We start from the raw sequence: 26,510 nt of genomic DNA, 5'->3' as shown, positions 1-26,510 counted from the left end.
GCCACCATGCCCGGCCAAGGTTGTGCATTCTTTATGAGAATCTAAGGCCTGATGATCTGTCACTGTCTCCCATCACCCCAGATGTGATGGTCCAGTTGCAAGAAAACAAGCTCAGGGATATCACTGATTCAACATTATGGTGAGCTATATAATTATTTCATTATACATTACAGTGTAATAATAATAGACATAAAGTGCACAATAAATCTAGTGCACCTGACTCATCCCAAAACCATCCTCCCTAACCCTGGTACATTGAAAAATTGTCTTCCACAAAACCAGTCTCTGGTGCCAAAAAGGTTGGGGACCGCTGATCTTGATAAAGCAGATTTCATGATTTAGGTTCCACTACTTCAGAATTGATAAAAGTTAGATGCAAGTTTGGATACAACCAACTTATATAGACCACTTCCTCTGGGATAAGGGTAGTGCTAGAGGTAAACCAGACATTGCTAGAAAGGAATCATCTGTCTTAGGCCTGACCTTAAGGATTGTCCTATCTAAAGGTGGCTTTACCTTTCCCATTGTTTCCCATTTGAAAATCACTCAACAGGAGTTAAATAGAGTTGTTTTCTGTTACCCCATCAACATTACCAACTTAGCAAGATAAATAGCCCAATCCCTCTCTTACTCTTTCTGCCCTTCAAAAGATCTTTTTATTTTAATTTAATTTTATTTTATTTTGAGGCAGAGTCTCACTCTGTCGCCCAGGCTGGAGTGCAATGGTGCAATCTCAACTCACTGCAACCTCCGCTTCCAGGGCTCAGGGATCCCTCAGCCTCCTACTAGCTGGGATTACAGGCCCATGCCACCATGCCAAGTTAATTTTTGTATTTTTAGTAGAGATGTGGTTTCACATGTTGCCCAGGCTGGTATCGAACTCCTGGCCTCAGGTGATCCGCCCACCTTGGACTCCCAAAGTGCTAGGATTACAGGTGTGAACCACCATGCCCGGCCTCAAAAGATATTTTTTTTTTTTTTTGAAATAGAATCTTACTCTGCTGCCCAGGCTGGAATGCAATGGTGCAACTTCAGCTCACTGCAACCTCCACCTCCCAGGTTCAAGTGATTCTCTTGCCTCAGCCTTCCAAGTAGCTGTGATTACAGCTAATCACATGCCTGGCTAATTTTATATTTTTAGTAAAGATGTGGTTTCACCATGTTGGCCAGACTGGTTTCAAACTCCTGACTTCAGGTGATTCACCTGCCTCGGTCTCCCAAAGTGCTGGGATTAGAGGTGTAAGCCATGGTTCCCAGCCAAAAGTTATTTTTTTATTGTTATTATTTTTTGAGATGGAGTCTCACTCTGTCACCCAGGCTGGAGTGCAGTGGCATGATCTCAGCTCACTGCAAGCTCCGCCTCCTGAGTTCACACCATTCTCCTGCCTCAGCCTCCCGAGTAGCTGGGACTACAGGTACCCGCCACCACGCCCGGCTAATTTTTTAAAATTTTATTTTTAGTAGAGACGAGGTTTCACTGTGTTAGCCAGGATGGTCTTGATCTCCTGACCTTGTGATCTGCCCGCCTCAGCCTCCCAAAGTGCTGGGATTACAGGCGTGAGCCACCGTGCCCAGCCTAAAAGCTCTTTTTTAAACGCCCATTTTGTCTTTAGTAACGTTTCAAAATTCAGTTCATTCTGGCATTTTCCGTTCTGACTTTCTTTAAAGTTTCTATCATTCTCTGGCCAGGTGCAGAGACTCACGCCTACAATCCTAGCACTTTGGGAGGCCAAGGCATGGAGGATCACTTGAGGCCATGAATTCAAGACCAGCCAGGGCAACATGGTGAGACCCCATCTCTGTAAGAAATTTAAAAATTATCTGGGCATTGGGGCACAAGCATGTGGTCCTAGCTACTTGGGAGGCTGAGCCAGGAGGATCACTCAAGCCCAGGAAGTCGAGGCAGCAATGAGCAATGAGCATGCCACTGCACTCCTCTGCCTGCACAAGACAGCAGACCATGTCTCAAAAAAAAAAAAAAGAAAGAAAGAAAGAAATTATTATTTATGATTATTTTTGAAACAGAGTTTCGCTCTTACTGCCCAAGCTGGAGTGCGATGGCACAATCTCAGCTCACTGCAACCTCCGCCTCCCGGGTTCAAGCGATTCTCTTGCCTCAGTCTGCCAAGTTGCTGGGATTACAGGCGTGTGCCACCATGCCTGGCTAATTTTTTGTATTTTTAGTAGAAATGGGGTTTCACCATGTTAGCCAGGCTGGTCTGGAACTCCTGACCTCAGGTGATCTGCCTACCTTGGCCTCCCAAAGTGCTGGGATTACAGGCCTGAGCCACCATACCCGGCCAAAAAGGAATTATTTTTATATCGTGTTATGAAAAGACAATGACTTGTGGCTGAATATTTTTTTTTTAGAAGCTTCATAATCTTAGCCTCTTAAACTTTATGACCTAGAGGTCATATCTGTATGATCTGTCTGGAGAGTAGATAATATGCATATGAGCAGAATATATATGTATTGTGCTACAATTACATTAAGACCTTCTCTAAGGAAGTCTTATTTTATTCGTGTGATGGTGTTATTTTCAAATAAACTTTAAATTAACATTCATCTAACTTTAATATGGAAATGAACTAAAAATTAATAATATTTGATTCAATCAAACTAGCAAAGGATACATCATACCTCTTAGTGCTTATTTTCTCTGGTTTAACTTCCGTCTTCTTATTGAGGTCTTTTAGTGAAGAACTGAGGTAGAGTTCTTTAGGAACTGAAGCCACAGCAGGCATGATGAATTATCTTTACTTTTCCCCTTTCACAATGGATGCTCTATTTCCTTAAAAGTAGTTCTTTTCTGAAAGAAATACAAATAATTATACTAATTTTCCTCATTAACAATAAAACAAGTGAGCAGTTTAAAAAAATAAAACTCCTAAACCGTATCCTTTGCTAACAGGGTTAATTTTAAATTATTTACAATATCTATTTCAGGAGTTTAAGATACGCAGAACACGAGTGAACAATTTAATAACTTTTTTCAAATTTTAATTAACCAAATGAATTACTTTTTGTATCATTTTGCTTTAAGAGTTGGGAATCTTACCTGTCAAAGGAACTAGTGGTAAGAATAATAAAAGTTTTTACATGTTTCTTCTGTTAAAATAGCATTAATGTATAGATTATAAGTAGATGGAATTTTTATCTAGAAACATTTCTCTTTGCTCATTGACGATATCCATTTATTTATTTTTTTAAGTGATTTCTTCCTCTTTTTTTTTTTTTTTTTTTTTGAGATAGGGTCTCACTCTTGTCACCCTGGCTGGAGTGCAATGGCACGATCTCGGCTTACTGTAACATCCACCTCCCGAGTTCAAGCAATCCTCCTACCTAAGCCTCCTGAGTAGCTGGAATTCCAGGTGTTCACCACCATGCCCCAGCTGGTTTTTGTGTTTTCAGTAGATATGCAGTTTCATCATATTGGCCAGGCTGGTCTCAAATTCCTGGCCTTAAGTGATCTGCCTTGGCCTCCCAAAGTGCTGGGGTTATAGGTGTGAGCCACCATGTCTGGCTACTTCTTTCCACTCTCTTAATAATCTTCATTCTATCCGTTCACTATTATTAAACAAATGGATATCAATGAACATCTAATTGTAAAAAGCTAAGTAAGGTACAACTTGGAGCAGGGGATGGGGAGGCCTCTGCTCACTTATGGAAATTCCAAAAGCATCCCAATTTGCTTTAATTCTAGTAACATTTTATATTAAATATTAATACTTTGTGATTCATTGGTACTCATCCCTTTTAACCCTGTGCACATGAATCCACTGTCTTAGTCACCAAACCATTTTGTTCTCTGAATATTGCATTTTTATCATTCACTTTTTTTCTATCTATACTTGCTCCAGGTATCTATAAACACATGTTGAACCAAACACTTTAATTTGTACTTTCAGATCTATGCATTTAGAAACAATGATCTAATATACAAACATTTTCTATACTTTACCATCCACCCTGGGTCCTGTGTCTAAAGCTGTAGTGATAGGGGAGAAAAGGTCTCTGGACCACACTGTCACATCCAAATGGGTCAACTGATATCAAATACGTCCTTCTAGCGAGGTATCTAATTCATCAACAATTCATCAAACCTGCAAAGAGCATCCATTAAGGAAAGAGTATGACAGGGTTCCCCTGGGTTTCCTCATACTTATAGAGACAACAGCATTGTTTCAAAGTCAGTGTAAATCATCAGGAGACTTAACTTGCAACAGTAGGCCTCGTGTTAAAGAGAGGTATTAAAGGGGTATACAAGGTATGGTCTCTGATTCTCCAAGAAAAAATAGTTTAACCAGAAAACATACCCTCCCCGCCTTACCACCTCATTATCTCCTGCCCATTCCCCACAATGTTGAATGAAAAACCAAGAATATGTGTAATATGATACTCTATATAAAGTTTAAAAATCAAACTGAATTGAACAATATATTGCTTAATGATATAAACGAGGTAAAACTATAAAGACAGACAGAAAATGATAAACACGTTATATTTCTTGGGAGAGGGAGAGTTGTAATCAGGGAGACACATATAAGGAGCTTCAGGGGTACAGCAAGGTTCTATTTCTCAAACTGGGTAGTATGTGCACAGGTGATCATTTTAGTATCATGCTCTATAACATATAAAAGAATATATGTAATGTACTTAAAGTTTTAAAGAAAGAAATAAAATAAGCATAACAATGCAAACATGAGTAAAGCAATGCAACATACATAAATATGAAGAGAGTACCCAGAGAGATGTAAAAGTTAGGAAGTTATGGGTTAAACAAGCAACTAACAAAAAATATACATTTAAAAAAACATATTGATTAAAAAAAAAAGACTTGGAACATTGGGGCCAGGCATGGTGGCTCACGCCTGTAATCCCAGCACTTTGGGAGGCCAAGGCAGACAGATCACTTGAGGTCAGGAATTCAAGTCCAGCCTGGCCAACATGGTGAAACCCTATCTCTACTAAAAATACAAAAATTAGCCAGGCATGGTAGTGCATGCCTGTAATCACAGCTACTCGGGAGGCTAAGGCAGGAGAATCACCTGAATCTGGTGGGTGGAGGTTGCAGTGAGCTGAGATCATACCCCTGCACTGCAGCCTGGGTGACAGAACAAGACTCTCTCAAAAAACAAAATACAACAACAAAAAATTAGCTGGGCATGGTGTCAGGCACCTATAATCCCAGCTATCTGAGAGGCTGAAGTAGAAGATTCAACTTGAACCTGGGAGGTGGAGGTTGCAGTGAGCCAAGATTGTGCCACTGCACTCCAGCCTGAGCAACAGAGTGAGACTCCGTCTCAAAAACAAAACAAAAAACCCAACAAAGTTTAAAAAACTAACGTGGAAGAGAAAGTTGTAAGCAGTAGTAATACAACATAGTATATCAAACTATAGAGTTACAAATATTACAGTATAAGAAAAATCAAGAGAGAAGATTAAGTATGACTAGAACGATCTTGGAAGTCATCATCAAAGAGACAATATTTGATGTGAGTCTTGGTGGGGGAAGCTTTTTCAAAGAGATGAAGAGCAGGATGAAGAAAAGAAAGTAAAGAACATCTTTAGGAATCAGCCACTACACAGAATGAACAAGGATCAACAAGGCAGTGGGGAAAAAAAAATAGACTTGGAATAGGTAACGGAAGGCTTGAATGTTACTAAAGCATTTACTTTGTTTTCTAAAGATAGCAGGGCTCTGAAGTAGGGAGGTAAGTGATTGAAACTAAGAAGAGCATAAAGTTAGGCGGTGACAAACTAGATAGGGAAAAGACTAGTTATCTATTATAATGATCCTAGGGAAAGATGATGAGGGTTAGAACTAGGGCAGTAGAGATGGAATAGAGGAAGCAGATACAAGAGACACTGCAAAGGTAGAATGACAGGACTTGGCAAATGATTAGACACAAGGAGGGAAAGTACAGGGATAAGATTACGATGTCACCAAAGATTTTAGCAAGGGTTTCTAGGAGAAAGACTGTACTTTTTAAAAGCTTCCTTTTCTGTCCCAAATCTTCCATTTGAGTTTTGGAAAGAGTTCAAATAAGTAACAATCTTCTCTGATAATGTCTAAAGTCCATTAAAAAACCATAGTTGTTTCTATTTTTATTAACAAAATCATGTAAGTTATACAGTCACTTAATGATGCCTAGTGTTAAAAATATTTTCAGCATTGTTTTAATATGCTATTTGAGCCTCTACAGTCACACACATTTCTGCAGAAGTCAAACAGAAGGTAAAGGGTATTTTCCCCTAATCAAGTGAGAAAGCGAAACATATAAGTAATTCCTCAGTATCTGTAGGCGAGTGGTTCCAGGACTTTTCCCACAAGTACCAAAAATCTGCAGATGCTCAAATCCCTGATATAAAATGGTATAAGATTTGCATATAACCTTACTTTAAATCATCTCAAGATTACTTATAATACCTAATACAATGTAAATGTTATATAAACAGTTATATTGTATTGGTTAGGGAATAATGACGAGAAAAAACTCTGTACATGGTTCAGTACAGATGCAATTATTTTTAAAAAATATTTCCAATCTGCCATTGTTAGAATTCACGGATACAGAAGGCTGTGTATCCAACCTAAATCTATGTGAATTTAACATGTTACATTTTTGATAAGTCATTCTGCTGCATTTTGCCATTAAAGAAATCTATAGACAGACATAAAATATATTAGACTAGAATGACTGAATGAACTCAATTTCCTTATTTTGGCTGCAATCGTTTAAAAAAAAAATAAAAGAGCAGCAGCAACAGCAAACCCATTGATACTTACACAGAAATGTGCATTAACTACAGAAGTCAAATAATTTGCAGAATTTATTTGTTTAGATCTAGGACAAACTATAACATACAATGCATTAAAATTATCTTACGTAGCTGGGTACGGTGGCTCACGCCTGTAATCCCAGCACTTTGGGAGGCCGAGGCAGGTGGATCGCTTGAGGTCAGGAGTTCAAGACCAGCCTGGCCAACATGGTGAAACCTCACCTCTACTAAAAATACAAAAATTACCCAGGTGTGGTGGTGCACACCTGTAATCCCAGCTATTCAGGAGGCTGAGGCAGGAGAATCGCTTGAACCCGGGAAGTGGAGGTTGCAGTGAGCCAAGATCGCACCACTACATTCCAACATGGGCGACACAGCAAGACTCTGTCTTAAAAAAAAAAAAAGTATGCTTCAAAAAGGATTGCAAGTGAAAAAAAAAAAATATGTATATGTAAGAAAAATTAACATGCAAAAATTAAACAACAAAAAATAAAAATTCTTAAGACGTGTAAACCTGACAAAGATAAAGAACTTCAGCCTTAGTCAAACAGCAGTGCTCCAAAAGTGAAACCCAAGTGTTGAAAATGAGTTAATAAAGAGAAAATGTTCTTTCTCTGACATCCTTCTGCTCCTTTCTAAGAGAAAGAGTAGGGATTAGATGACTGGAACCACAAAGTGAAGACTAAAAGGTAAAAAGTGAAAATTGAGGTTTGCAGTCATTCAAACTGGTCCTGATTTTAAGCAGGGCTTCACACCAGCAACTCCCAAGGTCTCTGGTAACATCGAAAGGAAAGCAAAAGTTGTCTTTGTTGGCCACCCACCATCTCTCCCTATTTCTGCCCTTAGGCAGCAACAATACTCAACGTAAGTATCTTCTTGCTGTCTTAAATCTCATAATCCACTCTACACTCATTCTATGTAATGTGCCACAAACAACTAAGTATTGATTAAATAACTTTTTTTTTTTTTTTTTTTTGAGACGGAGTCTCACTCTGTCGCCCAAGCTGGAGTGCAGTGGCATGAACTTGGCTCACTGCAACCTCCACCTCCCAGATTCAAGCAATTCTCCTGCCTCAGCCTCCCTAGTAACTGGGATTACAGGCACCCTGCCACCATGCCTGGCTGATTTTTGTATTTTAGTAGAGACGGGGTTTCTCCATGTTGGCCGGGCTGGTCTCGAACTCCTGACCTCAGGTGATCCACTCTCCTTGGCCTCCCAAAGTGCTGGAATTACAGGCGTGAGCCATCGCGCCTGGCCAATGAAATAACATTTTAAAGTAATCCTCAAGTATTAAGAAGGCTCAACCCTCTCAAGATTTAATCACTGCTAAAATGTATGGTATTTTCTGAGCAACTACTATGTCTCTACCACTACGCTAAATGCTTGAGGGCAGTGTTTTTAAAATCCATTAGAAGGTCATGATCAGCATTAAAAAAAATAGTAAACATCAGACTATGTCACACATAGTAAGGTTAGGTACTGTTTCATAAAATTGTTTCAGTTATGTACATGTGTATATGATGTAACACTGGATGAAAATGTAAAATGTATTTCTTAATATAGGTGACAATTTTAAAATATAAGTATGGAAGTCTCACACTACTGCAATGTAACTCCAAGTATGGTCCAATGACCAGTGCTGATTAGGGAACTGTTTGTTATCAGTTTGTGATAAAATAAGAAGTTTGTGACAGAATGTAGATCAGTTAAGCACACTGACCTTTTTACAGTAGTAGCAAGACTTTTTCCATGCAAAAAGCAGTGCACTGACTGGGCGTGGTGCCTCACAGCTATAATCCCAACACTCTGGGAGAGCGAGGTGGGAGGACTGCTTGAGCCCAGGAGTTCAAGAACAGATATTTATGTTGAGTATTGCTGCTGCCTAAAGGGCAGAGATAGGGAGAGATGGTGGGTGGCCAATAAAGTGAGACAAAAAATTTTACAAAAAATTAAAAATTAGCTGGGCATAGTGGGGCACACCTGAAGTCCCAGCTACAAAAGAAACAAACTTAAGTTCCATCTCTTCCATCCTTTATGGTCTCAGTTCTTGGAATTTGTTTCTTCATGTGAATCTTATAATGTTTGGGATCTACATCATTCCTTAAATATAGTAATGGGACCAACAGACAATTACTATAAGGCTTTAAAATCCTCATACACATGCAGTGCTCGTGATGATGTGATGAGGCAGAGTGAAACTGGCCTTGAGGATAGAATTTAGCTAAGAACAGGGTAAGAAAGGAGGACATCTGGCTGGGTGCAGTGGCTCACACCTGTAATCCCAGCACTTTGGGAGGCTGAGGCGGGCAGATCACTTGAGGTCAGCAGTCCGAGACCAGCCTGACCAATATGGAGACACCCCGTCTCTACTAAAAATACAAAATTAGCTGGGCGTGGTGGTGCACGCCTGTAATTCCACCTACTCAGGAGGCTGAGGCAGGAGAATCTCTTGAACCCGGGGTGGGGATGGAGGTTGCAGTGAGCCAAGATCACGCCCCTGCACTGCAGCCTGGGCAACAAGAGCGAAACTCCATCTCGAAAATAAATAAATAAATAAAAATAAGAATAATAAGGAATATTACAGACGTTATTGGGAAATAATCAACTGGATGGGGGAAAATGTTGACATGTCTTTGAATCCCTGGCACCTATCTCCGTAGTCCTCACATAGTCACCACTTTAATAAATGCTTCTCCCTGTCAGCTGAATTTAACTAAAAGAAACAAAAATAAATGTTGACTAACAAGAATAACTAAATTATGGAGTCACATTCTGGAAAATTTTGAAGCCATCTAGAATTCTTTATATTTGATTCAGCAGGCAATAAAAGCCAGTTCTTGATGGGAGAAATAGTATCTCAAGATGGTCAAATTAGGGATATGTAAGTAAGATTGAAAGGAGATGAGAACAAGGGAATGATACTATGGAAAAGAGTAACTAGAAGGTCACTGCAGAAAAGAACACAAAATGGTGGAAACATGCTTTGGTAACTGGTTGATTGAAACAGTATTTTCTCTTGCTCACACTCACTCACACACACACACACACACACACACACACAAATACCCTGCAAAATATTAAGAGCAGTAGTGCTATTAACAAAAAAATGAATACTGCAGTTTAAAACTGATCAGTTTACAGCAGCATTTCTTGACCTTGCCATCACTCACATTTTGGACCAGATAAACATTTGTTGTAAGAGGCTGCTCTGTGCCGTGTGCACTGGAGGACGTTTAGCAGCATCCCTAGCCTCTACCCACTAGATGCCAGTTTACTATCATCCTTCCCTTCCAGTTGTAACAACCAAAACTGTCTACAGTCATTGCTAAATGTGTCCTGGAAGGCAAAATTATCCCCAGTAAGAACCATGTGGTTTACAGCAAAGTAGGTAATTCAATGTGGAAAATGTTGAGTGTATGCTAAAGGAACATCTAAAAATGTAAATATTAACTATAAATCAGTTCTATGTGAGAGCAGATATTAAATCTGTTTATCAACTAATAAGGCATCAATGTTGATTTTGATAATCCCTATTGTTTTGGAAGATAAGTATTGACACCAAAATTATATGTTATCTAGGATTTGGTGAACTGCTGGGCAACACAGTGAGACCTCATCACTACAAAAAAAAAAAATTAGTGGGGCACGGTGGCATGCGCCTGTGGTACCAGCTTCTCGGAAGGCTGAGGCAGGAGGGTTGCTTGAGCCTGGGAGGTTGAGCTTGCAATGAATCATGATTACACCACTGCGCTCCAGCCTGAGCAATAGAGGGAGACCCTGTCTCAAAAATAAAATAATCATATTTTCTTCAGTTTTATGTACATTTTTAATCTTCTATAATAGTTTTTAAAACACAGACATTACTTACACTAGTAACTAAAATCAGGAGGATGAACCACTAAGGAAATGAGCTCTTGTTTCTTTTTTTTTTGAGACGGAGTCTCGCTGTGCTCCCAGGCTGGAGTGCAGTGGCCTGATCTCGGCTCACTGCAAGCTCCGCCTCCCGGGTTCACGCCATTCTCCTGCCTCAGCCTCCCAAGTAGCTGAGACTACAGGCGCCCACCACCACGCCCGGCTAGTTTTTTGTATTTTTAGTAGAGACGGGGTTTCACCATGTTAGCCAGGATAGTCTCGATCTCCTGACCTCGTGATCCACCTGCCTCGGCCTCCCAAAGTGCTGGGATTACAGGCTTGAGCCACCGCGCCCGGCCTAGCTCTTGTTTCTTTACAGCTGAAAAGTTAACTTAAAGGGCCCAGAATAGGGGGAGTCTAAAGGAGGAATCGATCAGAAAAGGAAGCAGGAGTCATTAGAATGATGGAAAACCAGGAAAGTATAACATGAAAACCAAAGAAAGAGAGAACAGAGTATTTCAAGAAACCTTTACAAAGTTCTTAGAATGCCATGAGAATAAAAGAATAAACTAGCCCTAGTTCTTTTTTTTTTTTTGAGATGAACTCTCACTCTGCCGTCCAGGCCGGAGTACAGTGGCATGATCTCAGCTCAGCACAACCTCTGCCTCCCAGGTTCAAGCAATTCTCTTTTCTCAGTCTCCCAAGGAGCTAAACTAGCCCTAGTTGTAAAGAGTGACTGTCTAAACTGGCTTCAGTTAGGTAAACAATAGAAACCTACTATACACAAGGTGCAGTGTTGTGATACAGGGGATACTAAAAAAAATACACCTCTTAATAAAGTTTCTGCCTCTTAAAATGAAAGACAAGTACATAATAGTAACAAAGTAAAGTATGGTTTAGTGCTGTGATATAGGCACTTAGCAAACCAGGCCAATGTCTGTTCATTTTATTAAGGACCATTACCAGAAACTAAAAAAAGGGTAACTGTTTTCCAGAATAGATATGTACATTTATAACTTTAATTCATTTATTTTGTCTTCTCCCTCATTGCTTAATTTTTTTAACTGATGCAAAATTGTTAAGTAGGGAGCCAGATCACACTCAACATGTACCAAAAACATAGTTCTCAATCCCAGCTGTATGTTAGAATCAGTTACCTAGAGAATTTAACAAAAAAATTGATGCTCAGATTCCACTCCTAAATAATTAAATCAGAATCTTTAGGGATTTGAGATATACACACAGGTATTTATTTATTTTCTTATTTATATATTAAACAAAATAAAGACAGAGTCTCACTATGTTGTCCAGGCTAGTCTCAAGTTCTTGGGCTCAAGGGATCCTCCTGCCTCGGTCTCCCAAAGTGCTGGGATTACAGGCATGAGTTGACCTTGCCTCGCCCATATAGGTATTTTTAAAAACCTTCCCAAATGAATTCTAATATGCAGTCAAGACTGGAAATCATCAATATAAGAATGAATATAAACATGTTGCTAGAAGCAACAAAATAATACGAAGGCAACAATTTGTTTCCAGCTGAAATCAGCATCTTAAATCATTCAACCTACCAAAATTTTAAAAAATCATTTTCATTTTTAAAATTCTGTAACTGAGAAATTAAAATAACACCTCCAGGATTCTTATGCCCACAACTTTTTTTGTTTTGAAATTGGTATTATAATGTGTAATTATTTCATTTCACACTATTAAAAAGACATGTGGGTTCACATGATTATTGGTGTTTCAGAATTCAGTGCAGTAGTCCCCCTTTATCCACGGTTTCACTTTCCATGGTTTCCGCTACTTGCAGTCAACCACAGTCCAAGAATATTAAATAAAAAATTCCAGAAATAAACAATTCATAAATTTTAAATTGTGCACCACCTCACTTCGCCCAGCCTATGACATGAATCATCCCTTTGTCGTGTATCCACACTGTAGATGCTACCTGCCTGTTAATCACTAAGTGGCTGTCTCAGTTACCAGACTGACTATAGCAGTATTACAGCGCTTGTGTTCAAGTAACCCTCATTTTACTTAATAATGGCTCCAAAGTGTAAGAGCACAGATTCACATATGCCAAAGAGAAGCTGTAAACTGCTTTCTTTAAGCGAAAAGGTGAAAGTTCTCAACTCAGTAAGAGAAAAAAAAAAAACTCATGCTGACGTTGCTAAGATCTACGGAAAGATCTTTTTTTCTGCAAAACTGTGAAGAAGGAAAAAGAAAATTTGTGTTGGTTTTGCTGTCACACCTCAAGCTGCACAAGTTATGGCCACAGGGCATAACTTTTATTTTATTTTATTTTATTTTTTTTTTTGAGACGGAGTCTCGCGCTGTGTCACCCAGGCTGGAGTGCAGTGGCGCGATCTCGGCTCACTGCAAGCTCCGCCTCCCAGGTTCAGGCCATTCTCCTGCCTCAGCCTCCGAGTAGCTGGGACTACAGGCGCCCGCCACCACGCCCGGCTAGTTTTTTTTGTATTTTTAGTAGAGACGGGGTTTCACCATGTTAGCCAGGATGGTCTCGATCTCCTGACCTCGTGATCCGCCCGCCTCGGCCTCCCAAAGTGCTGGGATTACAGGCTTGAGCCACCCCGCCCGGCCAACTTTTATTACACTATATTGTAATTATTCTATTTTATTATTAGTTATTGTTGTTAATCTCTTGCTTCTAATTTATAAGTTAAACTTTACCATAAAAATGTATTTATAGGGAAAACATAGTATATATAGGGTTCAGTACTATCTGTGGTTTCAGGCATTCACTAGAGGTCTTGAAACATATCCCCTGCAGATAAGGGGAAGACTGCTGTATTACTAAAAACTAAATTGTAGGCTGGGCGCGGTGGCTAATACCTGTAATCCTAGCACTTTGGGAGGCCGAGGTAGGTGGATTGCCTGAGCTCAGGAGTTCACGAACAGCCTGGGCAACACAGTGAAACCCCATCTCTACTAAAACAAAAAAAATTAGCCAGGCATGGCGGCGTGTGCCTATGGTCCCAGCTACTTGGGAGGCTGAGGCAGGAGAATTGCTTGAACCCGTGAGACGGAGGGTGCAGTGAGACAAGATTGTGCCACTGCATCCAGCCTGGGCGACAGAGCAAGACTCCGTCTCAAAAACAAACAAACAAAAAACGAAATTGTAATGTGTTAGTCAAAAGAGACAAGGCTTAGTTAAGCCATATTCACTATACATGAGAACTGTTTTACTTGAATTAGTATGGTATTAGTCAGGTGTGGTGACGTGTGCCTGCAGTCCTAGCTACTTGGGAGGCTGAGGCGGGAGGATCACTTGAGCCCAGGAAGCAGAGGTTACAGTGAGCCAAGATCATGCCACTGCACTTCAGCCTGGGTGACAGAGCAAGACCTTGTCTCAATTAAAAAAAAAAACGAAGGGCTACATGCGATGGCTCACGGCTATAATCCCAGAACTTTGGGAGGCTGATCACCTGAGGTGGGCAGATCACCTGAGGTCAGGAATTCAAGACCAGCCTGGCCAACATGGCAAAACCCTATCTCTACTAAAATACAAAAATTAGCCGGGCGTGGTGGTGGGTGCCTATGGTCCCAGCTACTTGGGACGCTGAAGCAGAACTGCTTGAACCCACGAGGCGGACACTGCAGTGAGCCGAGAACACATCACTGCACTCCAGCTTGGGAGACAGAGCAAGACTCCGTCTCCAAAAAAAAAAAAAAAAAAAAAAAAATTAGTATGGCTATAAATGTAGAATTCTAAATAAGTTTAATATAATATTTCATCATTCAGTACTAGTAAATTTAATATTATGGAACTGCTGCAGGTCTTACTTTCCATTTATTAATCATATGACTTTCAACAAATTCCATAAATCACTCCCAACATGACCACCACTGCTCTTCAGTTTACTTTCATCTGCAAAATGAAACAGGAATGATTTGTCTGCTTCTATAGGGTGACCATAGGTATCAAGTGAAAAAATATACAAAAACATGTTTTGAAAACTGTAACATGCCATTAAAACATAATGCATTATGGTTAAAGAAATTGGAAATGGGTTGGGCGCGGTGGCTCACGCCTGTAATCCCAGCACTTTGGGAGGCTGAGGCGGGTGGATCACAAGGTCAAGAGATCGAGACCATCCTGGCCAACATGGTGAAACTCCATCTCTACTAAAAATACAAAAATTAGCTGGGCGTGGCGACATGCTACTCGGGAGGCTGAGGCAAGAGAATGGCATAAACCCGGGAGGCAGAGGTTGCAAAAAGCCGAGATCGTACCACTGCACTCCAGCCTGGCGACAGAGCAAGACTCCATCTCAAAAAAAAAAAAAAAAAAGAGAAAAGAAATTGGAAATTGGAAGCATACCTTATTATTCATCTGCTATATAAATGCAAACAAGAGTCCAATACAACTTTGTCATCAAAATTACAGTAGACAAAGCATGGCCACAAATTCTTTGACATTTTTCCCTTCAAAAGTGAGGGTTGGATACTGGTCTGGCTGCTCTAACCAACAGAGTATGTTGGAAATAATGTTGTGCCTATTTCTGGGTTCAGGCTTTTTGGGAGACACGCAGCTTCTACTTCCTGTCTCCTCAAACATGTATTCTTGGAACCTAACCACCATACTGTTCACGTCAGAAGTTCAAGTCACGTGAAGAGGCTATGTGTGGGCGTTCCAGTTGACATTCCCAGCTGAACTCCTAGCCAACATCAACTGCCTTCACATGAATTAGCCATTTTGGATGTCCAGACCAGCTGAGCTCTCGGATGACTCCAAACTCAGCTGCTTATCTGAATACAAACGCATTAAAGTCTAGGTGAGAACCACTTAGCTAAGTACAGGCAGGCCAGAGAAACAGGAGAGATACTAAATTATAGTTTTAAGCCACTGTGTTTTGGAGTGATTTGTTACACAGCAATAGGTAACTGGGACAACAACAAGGTATTTTTTAAATGTTTCCTTAATTATTTCTAATTTTATTAACAACACATCCTTGAAGACTTTTTTTCCTTTCACTTCCGTAAATATGAGCGCATTTTCATGTAGAAAAGTTCATAATAAAGTATAATGCTAGACTTATGAAAAAAATTTAATGTACTGGTTTTATTTTCCAACTGTCTTACTCAAAAGTCATTTTGATTATTTTCCATTATGTCCACGCTTTTTATTTTAATTTTTTGAGATGCAGTTTTGCTCTTGTCACCCAGGCTGGAGTGCAATGGTGCAATCTCAGCTCACTGCAACCTCTGCCTCCCCGGTTCAAGCGATTCTCCTGCCTCAGCCCCTGGAGTAGCTGGGATTACAGGCGTGTGCCACCATGCCCAGCTAATTTTGTTTTTTAGTAGAGACCAGGTTTCGCCATGTTGCCCAGGCTGGTCTCGAACTCCTGACCTCAGGTGATCCACTCTCCTCGGCCTCAGAAAGTGCTGGCATTACAGACGTGAGCCACTGCGCCCAGCCACGTCCACATTAATAAACAAATGCCCATAATGATTAATAAAGTCCAAGTAAATATATTAAAAAATGAAATGCTAAAAAGTCACCTTTAAAACATTTTTGTTAGTTTTTCTTATACATTGTTTTCTAAAAAAAATACATGCCTTTGTGCAAAATTTCATTAATGACAGGTGTGTATATATATTTTTTTTTACTACTACAGGGTCTTCACTATCTAATATTAAAGATGCATCCAATGTGTCACAAGAAAAGGAATACCTATTTCAAGGCAGCCATATCAACATGATAAAGACATAACACAACCGATATCACCTTCCAGATATGCTTAATGGTCCAGGGATATGTTGTAAGGAGAAACTACCCAAATCCATCATGAATGACATTCACCAACGAATCTTAAACAGAATCGGCTGAAATGCAAAATCTGCTTACATGGCAAAGCTGCAGCAGAGCAAGCCTAAAACAGGAATACTTCCTTAACAAATAACCACTTGGCATTTTTAATGGCTGCAGCAAGATATTTACAAAACTAAGGATGCTTCGCAGATTCAGAAAAGGTAATATCCTTTAGATACAAATCCCTTTCATCTGAAACCCTCAGGTCTCTTAAATTCTAAATTCCTTAGGCTCTGCAACACCTCCGTGTCAGGTATTTTGTTAGTGATTAAGTGACTTGTTCAAGGTCACAGAATGAACTGGAGGCAAGAAATAAACCCAGGAGGGTGGTCTGCAGCTTTCTATATAAATGCACATCGCTGCAAGTAAGGATTCCGATAATTTCCAAGGTGGAGTGGCGGCGAAATTAACTTGTCCCACAACTCTAGGTTGGAAGGCACTTTTTAGCGGGGGAAAAAAAAAAGCTTCTATTTGAGGCAGTCATAGTTTTAACTCTGATAAGCTTATAGGGTCTTTAAACGCTAACTTCACTAAAATGAAGTGTGACTAGGGAAGAGGAGAAACTGGGAAACAGTTTTAGGAGCTGTAGTAAGGCCTGGGATTGTAGGCAGATTGCAGACAGTAAAATAAAAAAAATTTTAAAAACACCAAAAACAAAAAACCGGAAGCAAGAGGAAAGAGGTCAAAGTCGGGGTAAGTGTCCAAGAGAACGGAAGAATGGTCAAAGCCACCTTTTAAAAACGAAAAACCGCACGAAACTCGCTTGGCAATCCTAGATGGGTGGCGTAAAAGACTCAAGGTTGGGCCCTTCCTCTCCACAAGCCGGTTCTACCTTTCGGAGTTGTCCCACTCCTCTCCGCGGACAGGGCTTGTCTCCCGGGTGACCAGCAGCTGGTGGAAGGAGAGGGGGTTCACAGCGGACGACTTCCCAGAGGACAGGTGCCAGGGCCCAAGACCCGCACTCACCGTGACGCCCGGCGCGCTTCACTAACGCCAGCCTTCTCGCCAAACGCCCATCTCCCAAGAACTCGAGGGAGAATTAGCCTTGGCTATCAGGACGGAAGCCAGCCCAGCTCATCCCCTTTTCCCGATTTGCATTGCGAGGCGACGCGTCGCGTCTCCAGACGTCACGGTAGGGGCTGGGCTTCGCGTGCGCTCCTTGACTTCTCTCTTCCACCGCCCTCCCCCTTTCAGTGAGGGCCGAGCGGCGGGGCGAGGGAGGGTCGAGGGAGGGTCGAGGAGGACGTTTGGGTGGGCGGCGGCGGCAAGGGCGGGATTTCTCTGAGCCGGATCAACACAGTCGGCCGGTTCCGTACCCCCCGCACTGCACCCTGCATTTCCGGGTTGCAACCGGGCGGTAGCCAAGCGGCCCAGGTTCGCTTCGCATCCTGGGCCTTGTGGAAGAAGCGAGGTTGCTCTTGCGTCCCTTTACTACGTTATTTTCCTCCTCAGATTGGAAATTAGAAAAAACTTAAAAGGGGATTTAACGCCCCTCTATTTCTGTCTTAACATTCTCTGAAGCCAAGCCTTTCTTTGGTCAAAGAAAAACAGGTATTATCCTAAAACATATGTTATGTACAATTTTTAACGTCATTTAAAAGGCCCCGTCGAGGCCGGGCACGGTGGCTCACGCCTGTAATCCCAGCACTTCGGGAGGCCGAGGCGGGCAAATCATGAGGTTAGGAGTTCGAGACCAGCCTGGCCAATATGGTGAACCCCCCCCCCCCATCTCTATTAAGAATACAAAAAAATTAGCTTGGCGTGGTGGCGCGCGCCTGTAATTCCAGCTACTCCAGTGGCTGAGGCAGGAGAACTGCTTAAACCCGGGGAGGGGAGGTTGCAGTGAGCCGAGATCGCGCTGCTGCACTCCAGCCTGGGCATCAGAGCAAGACTCCGTCTGGTTGGGGGAAGGCCGGTCTAACAGAAACGAAATGAGAGGTCTGAACTTTCTCGCGAGCTGATCTTTGTACTCTCTTAGAGAAAGATGATTGGATGCTCCGGTTATCTGTAAACATAAAATTGATTTGGGTGGAGCTTTAGGCAGTAGTCACTAAGGCCTCAGGAACACTCCGGGTGTCTTAGGGATGGGAAATCTGGCCAGCAAGATCTAGTAGACGCTTTTAAGTGAAAGTGTGTGCCACATTGTACAGTGTACACTGCTCGGGTGATGGGTGCACCAAAATCTCAGAAATGACCACTAAAAAACTTTTCCATGCAACCTGTTACCCCAAAACTACTGAAATAAATTTTTTTTAAAAAAAAAGGATAAAATAAAGTGTGTTCAATGAATTTGTAATGAAGGCCAGTTTCAGTGGCCCAGGCCTGTAATCCCAGCACTTTGGGAGGCTGAGGCAGGAGGATCCCTTGATCCCAAGAGACAGAGACCAGCTTGAGCAACAAAGGGAGACCCCCATCTCTACAAAAAAAAAATTTAAAAATTAGGCTGAGTGCAGTGGCTCACGCCTGTAATCCCAGCACTTTGGGAGGCCGAGGTGGGCAGATCACTTGAGGTCAGGAGTTTGAGACCAGCTTGGCCAAAATGGTGAAACCTTGTCTCCACTAAAAATACAAACATTAGCTGGGCGTGGTGGCACGCACCTGTAATCCCAGCTACTCAGGAGGCTGAGGCAGGTGAATCGACTGAACCAGGAAGGTATAGGTTAGATCATGCCACTGCACTCTAGCCTGGGCAACAGAGCAAGACTCCTCCAAAAAAAAAAAAAAAATCTAAGTTACAAATAGAATTTCCGTTTTCCATAGAATCTAAAACTCCCCAAAATTTCTGTGAACTACAGCAGTATTTTCTCCACTTGGTAAGAGACATAAGGACAGCTTAACTACCCTTCTTTATCCAAACTAAGTTAAGAACAGCCCAGGCCGGGCGCGGTGGCTCAAGCCTGTAATCCCAGCACTTTGGGAGGCCGAGATGGGCGGATCACGAGGTCAGGAGATCGAGACCATCCTGGCTGACACGGTGAAACCCCGTCTCTACTAAAAAATACAAAAAAAACTAGCCGGGCGAGGTGGCGGGCGCCTGTAGACCCAGCTACTCGGGAGGCTGAGGCAGGAGAATGGCATGAACCCGGGAGGCGGAGCTTGCAGTGAGCCAAGATCATGCCACTGCACTCCAGCCTGGGCGGCAGAGCGAGACTCTGTCTCAAAAAAAAAAAAAAAAAAAAAAAAAAAGAACAGCCCAGGTTTCCTGATTCTCACTCCCAAGTAAAACTAAATAGGTTTTATGTATGTTGCAGCTGTTGCACCCTTTTCCTCTTTGAAATAAAACTTTTCTATTTGTTTGGGGAAAGAAAACATGACTGAAAGTCCAAAGTGTTAGCTTAGAGCTCAAAACACTAGCTGCTGTTTCAAGGTCCAGTCTCCATGTGGACGGCTCATGGCCTGTTTAAATTGTTGCCATAAGGAAATGGGGCAGAGTGTTGCCAATTTTCTGATTTTCTGTGCGTGGGAAAAATCTCCAAACTGCTTTTTAAATTTGGGGAATATTTTATATATATATATATGTGTGTGTGTGTGTGTGTGTCAACTAATGTAATCCATATACACACGGATTGTTAGTTGACAACAACAGTATACATAAAAAAATTTACAAACACTGCAAAGCAAATAAAATCCAAGCCATCCATTTGTGACCACAGTCATAAGCATTAACTTAGCCAGGGGCTTTCAGATAATTCTCTGTTAAAGAGGAAGTCTGAGAAAAGACTAAGATAACCAAATGAACATAATGTCAAAGAATGAAATCATGGGAACAATTTGGATTTTGTTCCAAAGCCAAGTGTTTTTTAAATAATCTTTCCATACTTCATGTTTTGTTCTATAGAGTTCAACGTTTTAACTTCCATGGCCCTTTAGATATCTTTCGAGCACATTCCATGATTTTTCTCCTGATCATACTCCCTCCACAAAACCTTTTTTGGCTGGGTGTAGGGGCTCACAGTTGTAATCCCAGCACTATGGGAGGCTGAGGTGCATGGATTGCTTGAGGTCAGGAGTTTTGAGACCAGCCTCGGCAACATAGCAAGATCCTATCCCTACAAAATATTAAAAAATTAGCCGGGCACGGTTGGTGCATGCCTGTAGTCCAAGCTACTTGACAGGCTGAGACAGGAGGATTGGTTGTGCCCAGGAGTTTGAGGCTTCAGTGAGCTATGATTCCGCCACTGAACTCCATCCTGGGTAACGGAGTGAAGACCCCGTCTCTTTGAAAAGAAAATAATAATAATTAATTTTTTAAAACCCCTTTTTCATTTCCCAACATTTTTTTGGCTACTATGATCTCTAAGTGTTACTTCAAATAATTTCCAGTGAATCCACACTTGATGTTGCAGGGCCTGAGTTTGCTGCAGAAATATAATTTCCCACACTCTATGCCTAAGGGGGATTCAGAGCTATCACTTTAAACCAAAAGTATTGATTTTTAAAGCTGCTTAGACAACAAAGTCAGGAAAGGTACTCTAAATGTTTAACAGCAATCATCTTTGGGGTATGGGCATCTTGGTAGGTACAGTGTGGTGAACATCCGTATTTTACTTTATCCGCCTGAGAGACTATTTGAACTTGTTACACTGAATGTGTATTACTTTTATAATCAAAAATAATTAAGATTTAAAACAACGTATTTGACTAGTAAAAAGCACATTATATAAATCGGTTTAATAATAATGTTAAGGAGGCCATTTAGCAATGATTTGACCGAATCCATATCAAAGTTTGATTGAATTTTTTGGAAATCAGATATTTTGTTACTCTCTGCCCTGTTCTCTGTGAAGTCTTTTCTTTAAAAAACTACAAACTTATCCGAACAGTAGTTCACAAAACTTTGTTGTCCTCTTCCTCCGTAGAAATTAAAACCAAATATATATAATTAAGAAATCATTATAATACTCTTCATTCCTATAAAAATAATTAAGATAGACCTATAGGATTGTTGAGCATGGCTGCTAAATATAGTAACTAGTAACCACAGCTAGTTGTAAAATTAAAAATTCAGTTCAGTCAAAGTAGCCATATTTCAAGTGCTCAATAGCCACTAGTGGCCCAGCAGATATAGGCTATTTCCATTATTAAAGAAAGCTCTAATGGACAGCACTGGACTAGGACATGTATTCTGTATTTTTCCCCTCACCCACCATCCAATAATGAATAATAGTTCAGAGTAAAAGTGGAAAAAAAATGTGTATTGTAACCAACCAAGCAGCAGTATCTGTGGCACCTAGAATCTAAGTGGTCATCAGCTGTTCAGAGGCATGGCCTGTATTTGATCATAGCTTTAATTTACATGCTATCCAGCATAAGCAGTAGTCCAAAATCTGGTTCGTCTTCCAATCATTTAACAAGTACTTGCTGAATGCATGTTCTATGCCAGGCATTGTTTTAGATTCACAATATAAAATTCCTGCTCAACACAGAGCTGACTTACATTCTAGTCAAGGAGACATACAATAAGCAAATATGCATATAGTATGTGAAGTGCTAGAAGTGTTAGAAGAAAAATAAAACAGGATAAAGGACTAGCAAGGACAGTGGTTTTTGTTTGTGGGTTTTTGTTGTTGTTGTTGTTATTGTTGTTGTTGTTTGAGACAGGGTCTTGCTCTGTTGCCCAGGCTGGAGTACAGTGGCATGTTCATGGCTCACTGCAGCTTCGATCTCCCAGGCTCAAGTGACCCTCCCACCTCAGCCTCTCTAGTAGCTAGGACTATAGGCATGCACCGCTATCCCCAACTAATTTTTGTATTTTTTGTAGAGATGGGGTTTTACCTTGTTATCCAGGCTGGTCTTGAACTCCTGGCTGAAGTGATCCTCCCGCCTAGGTCTCCCAAAGTGCTGGGATTACAGGTGTGAGCCCCTGTGCCCGGCCAACAGTGATTTTGTGTGTGTGTGTGTGTGTTTTGGCACTAAGATTTTTTTTTACCCACCTTATTGCTTTCTTTAAACATTTGTATAAACATTATAAGCCAAATTATTCTCTGGGGTTGTGATAGAAACCATCTTGTTACAAAGTGGTGGCAGATCTATGCCTGCTTTTACATTTTAATGGCCCCTCTCAACCTCTGGCTGTTACTTCTCTATCTTTTCTCAGTTGTCCCTTAACAGTCTATTCTAACCCCTGTAAAACAAGGACTAAAAGTACCAACCTCATTGTTATGAGGTTTAAGAGAAGGCCCAGCACTAAGCCAGGCTCTCAGGAAAATTCAAACAGTTCCTCCTTGCCCTTCAATATAGCTCCTTCTCATCTGTCATGGGCTGAGGAACCACTGAGCCTGTAAACCAAGCACACGGGTATAAGTCCACAGACCAGATAAAGGCCTAGATGGTAACGTATTAATACTTGGGTTTTGTCACTCCACCACCAACTTCCAGGCTAAGGAAGGGCAGACTTAGTGAGCAGTTCCAAGACCACTGAGTTCATGGTTCCCTGTGGCTGCCTCCCTTGTACCTCCATCATGATCAGGGCTTGAGGAGGGTCCTCTCAATTCCCTTTGCCACGCTTGGAAAAGCATGAGGGATGCAGCACAGGCTGAAAACTGAGTGACCAACCCCAGGGAGTTGATGGGGAACACTGGCAAGCCAATCTCAAAGTTGATGCCATTTGCCCTTAGGGTGGAGAGGCGGGGCCTGGGCAAGGACAACAGCTGGACCAATCACAAAGTTGATGCCATTTGCCCTTAGGGAGGAGAGGCGGGGCCTGGGCAAAGAGGACCACTGGAAGGTGAAGGACAGGCCTGGCTCTCAGTAGTGGTAGTGATCCAGCTTGAAGGGATTATCACGGGACATGCCCAGATATTGGGCCTGCTTCTCAGTCTGCTTGGTCAGTTTCATGTTCAACTTGCCCAGATGGGCTTCAGCCACTGCCTCATCCAGCTTCTTGGACAGGAAGTGAACCTCAGTGGGGTACTTGTTTGAGTGGGTTCACAGCTCAATCTGCACCATCGCATGGTTGGTGAAGGAGTTACTCATCATAAAGCTGGGTTGGTCCATAGCACAACCCAGGTAGACCAGCTGACACTCAGCCAGCAGGATGGTGCCACGCCCATTCTTTAGCCAGTACTGGTCCATCTGGGGCTTGATGTTCACCTTCTTCATAGCATTCTTGTTGAGCCACCTGACATCGATTTCCACATCAGAGTGTCCGGTGTTACACACGATGGCATCATCCTTCATCTGTTCAAAGTGCCTGTTGGGCAGCTAGCCAAGCATGATGTCAACCTAGCCTGTGGTGGTGACAAAGATGTTGCCCTCCTGACAGGCCTCGTCCATGGTGGTCCCCTCATAGCCCTTCATGGCAGCCTATAGTGCATTGATGGGGTCGATCTCGGTGATAATGATGTGAGCGAGCCCCGAAACCCTGCAGGGCCTGGGCATAGCCCTTGCCCACATCACCATAGTCCGCTACCACAGCTACCTTGCTGGCAATCATCACACCTATGGCCTACTTGATGCCATCTATGAGGGACTGGTGGCAGCCATAGAGGTTGTCAAACTTGCTCTTGGTAACAGAGTCATTAACGTTGATGGTGGACACCTTCAGGATCCCACTGTCCATCATCTTGTATAAGTTGTGGACCTCAGTCGTGGTCTCCTCAGAGATGTCTCTGATGCCCAACAAGAGCTGTGGGTACTTAGTGTGGGTGAGGTTGGTAAGGTCCCCACTGACGTCCAGAATCATGTTGAGGAGCTTGTCCTTGAAGTACAGTGTCTGCTTGATGCACCACAGGTACTTTCACCCTTCCAGGCGTTCACTGGACTTCCAGCCTTGGCAGTGGCAGCTGCTGATAGTCCTGGATGGAGAAGATGTTGCAGCTGGACCACTGCACTTCAGCACCCAGGACAAGGATGGTCTCAGTGAGGACAACTGTCTCCACGGTCACGTGCAGGCAGCCGGTGATGCAGACACCCTTCAGTGGCTTGGAGGCTCAGTACAGCTCCTGCATGTGCATCAGGCCTGGCTTCTCGTTCTCCTCAGTGTCCAGGGCCTTCCACCCCCAGGCAGCCAAACCAGTGTCAGCAACTTCGTAGGGTAGTTAATGAGACATACTGGTGGTGCTTCTGCACAGAATGATGGACATGGGCAAACAGAACCAAGCCTCAAACTGGGGACAGGCACAGGGCCGGCAGCACTGGGCAGGGCAACAGTGGTATTTGTAATGGATAGTCAGGGAAGGACTCCCTGTGAAAGTGACATTTCCATAGAGCCTTTGGTGAACAGAGGGAATAAGCCATGGATACATGTGGGAGAAGAGCAGCCAGGCAGTGGGAGCGGTACAGGTGAAGGCAGTGAGGCAGGAAAAGGTGGGTGTGCTGGAGGAACAGCAAGGAGGCCATATGGCTGGCATAGAGTGAGTGAGTGGGATCATGATAAGAGATGATCTCAGAGGGGTGGGAAGGGAATGGAGCACAGATTACATAGGACTTTGTAGGTCACTAAAATATGTTTATCCAGAATAATGCAAGAAGTGAATAATGTTAATAATTTATTTTAAAAATGTAGCTTTTATTCATATGATACAATTAGCAACATTGTATAAAAATTTTCATTGCAATTTTTTTTTTTTTTTAGCCAAAGCATAAGTATCCTGTGGTTTATTTACTGAGCGTTTATTCTTTTCTATCCATCTGTTTTTTATTGCCTAAAGACAATGATTACCACTGGTAAAGGCTTCACATAAAATAAATTTAACAGTTTATTTGAGCAATAAAGGATTCATGAATGAGGCAGCACTCAAAATTGGAATAAGTTCAAGGCTGAGTGCAGTGGCTTATGCCTGTAATTCTAATACTTTAGGAAACTGAGGTGGGAGGATCGCTTGAGCCCAGGAATTCAAAACGAGCCTAGGCAACATGGTGAGACCTTGTCTCTACCAAAAAGTTAAAAAAAAAAAAAAAAAGCCCAGCATGGTGGTGCATGCCTGTAGTCCCAGCTGCTTGGGAGGCTGAGGTGGGAGGCTTGCTTGGACCTGGGGCAAGGCTGCAGTGAGGTGTGATCGTGCCACTGCCCTCCAGCCTGGGTGACAGCACAAGACTTTGTCTTAAAAAAAAAAAATAGAAAAAAAAGAATAACTTCAGAGAGCTCCACTTTAACAGCATGAGCAGCAGCATGCTTATAGGCCGAACATGGAGGCAAAAGTAAAGAAGTAACTTCATTGGCTACAGCTAGGCATTTGCCTTGCTTGGGCATGATCCAGTGGAAAGTCCCTAGTTATATGACAAACAGCTGGCTGGCTGTCATTGGCTGGTAGTTCGCTCTATGATTGACTGAAGCGTGGCTTGGGATGTGTGTGTTTAAATTTAATCAGTTTCTCAGAGAACGAAGAGAAGCTAAGCAGAGCATACATACTCAAGTATTTACATCTCCAATTTACCCATCAAATAAATGACTTCCCTGGGGAAGAGCTAATAAAGAGGTGCAGGAAGGTCAGGAGCTACACTAATTACATTCCCTCCACAAGGAAGAAACATCAAAAGTGGGAGAGAAAGTTCCTCCCTCGTGATTGTCCAACAATCTAAAAAAAAAGAAAACTCTAGTTCACAGACATATAAGATATTAGCATCATGAAAAAGAGGAACATGCCAGGCACAGTGGCTCACGCCTGTAATCCCAGCAATTTGGGAGGCCGAGATGGGCAGATGACGAGGTCAGGAGATCAAGACCATCCTAGCTAACACTGTGAAACCCCGTCTCTAATAAAAAAAATACAAAAAATTAGCCAGGCGTGGTGGCGGGCGCCTGTAGTCCCAGGTACTTGGGAGGCTGAGGCAGGAGAATGGGAGGAACCTGGGAGGCAGAGCTTGCAGTGAGCCAAGATCGCGCCACTGCACTCCAGCCTGGGCGACAGAGTGAGACTCCGTCTCAAAAAAAAAAAAAAAAAAAAAAAAGAGGAACATTTGCTAGAATTTAAAGACCCAGAGATTTGACGATGCATATGAATAGCTAAAGATAATACACTCATAAGTAATTTTTTTCTTTTTTTCTTTTTTTTGAGACGGAGTCTCTCTTTGCCTAGGTTGGAGTGCAGTGGCGCAAT

At 42.1% G+C, this 26,510-nt stretch overlaps 1 protein-coding gene and 1 pseudogene across 4 annotated transcripts in view; both read right to left on the bottom strand.

Annotated features, from left to right (window-relative positions):
- USP8 (ubiquitin specific peptidase 8) overlaps positions 1-17,574 on the bottom strand; it is a 78,666-nt gene extending 61,092 nt beyond the window's left edge. For 2 of the 4 annotated variants that reach the window (XM_025390104.1, XM_025390107.1), the window contains exons 1-2: positions 17,437-17,574; positions 2,642-2,810 (exon numbers count right to left, since the gene is read on the bottom strand). In XM_025390104.1, coding sequence (XP_025245889.1) covers positions 2,642-2,745 — 104 coding nt within the window. In that variant the 5' untranslated portion in view covers positions 2,746-2,810; positions 17,437-17,574. Of the gene's footprint in view, positions 1-2,641; positions 2,811-8,505; positions 8,668-17,302 lie in introns of all 4 variants that reach the window. The other 2 variants (XM_025390106.1, XM_025390105.1) reach the window with 2 other exon arrangements.
- Positions 17,575-23,217: 5,643 nt separating this feature from the next.
- LOC112627862 lies at positions 23,218-24,521 on the bottom strand (annotated as a pseudogene).
- Positions 24,522-26,510: the final 1,989 nt, after the last annotated feature.

This window comes from Theropithecus gelada, chromosome 7a (assembly GCF_003255815.1).
Source record: "Theropithecus gelada isolate Dixy chromosome 7a, Tgel_1.0, whole genome shotgun sequence".
Taxonomy (NCBI): domain Eukaryota; kingdom Metazoa; phylum Chordata; class Mammalia; order Primates; family Cercopithecidae; genus Theropithecus; species Theropithecus gelada.
This window is presented reverse-complemented; position numbering and strand designations above follow the sequence as displayed.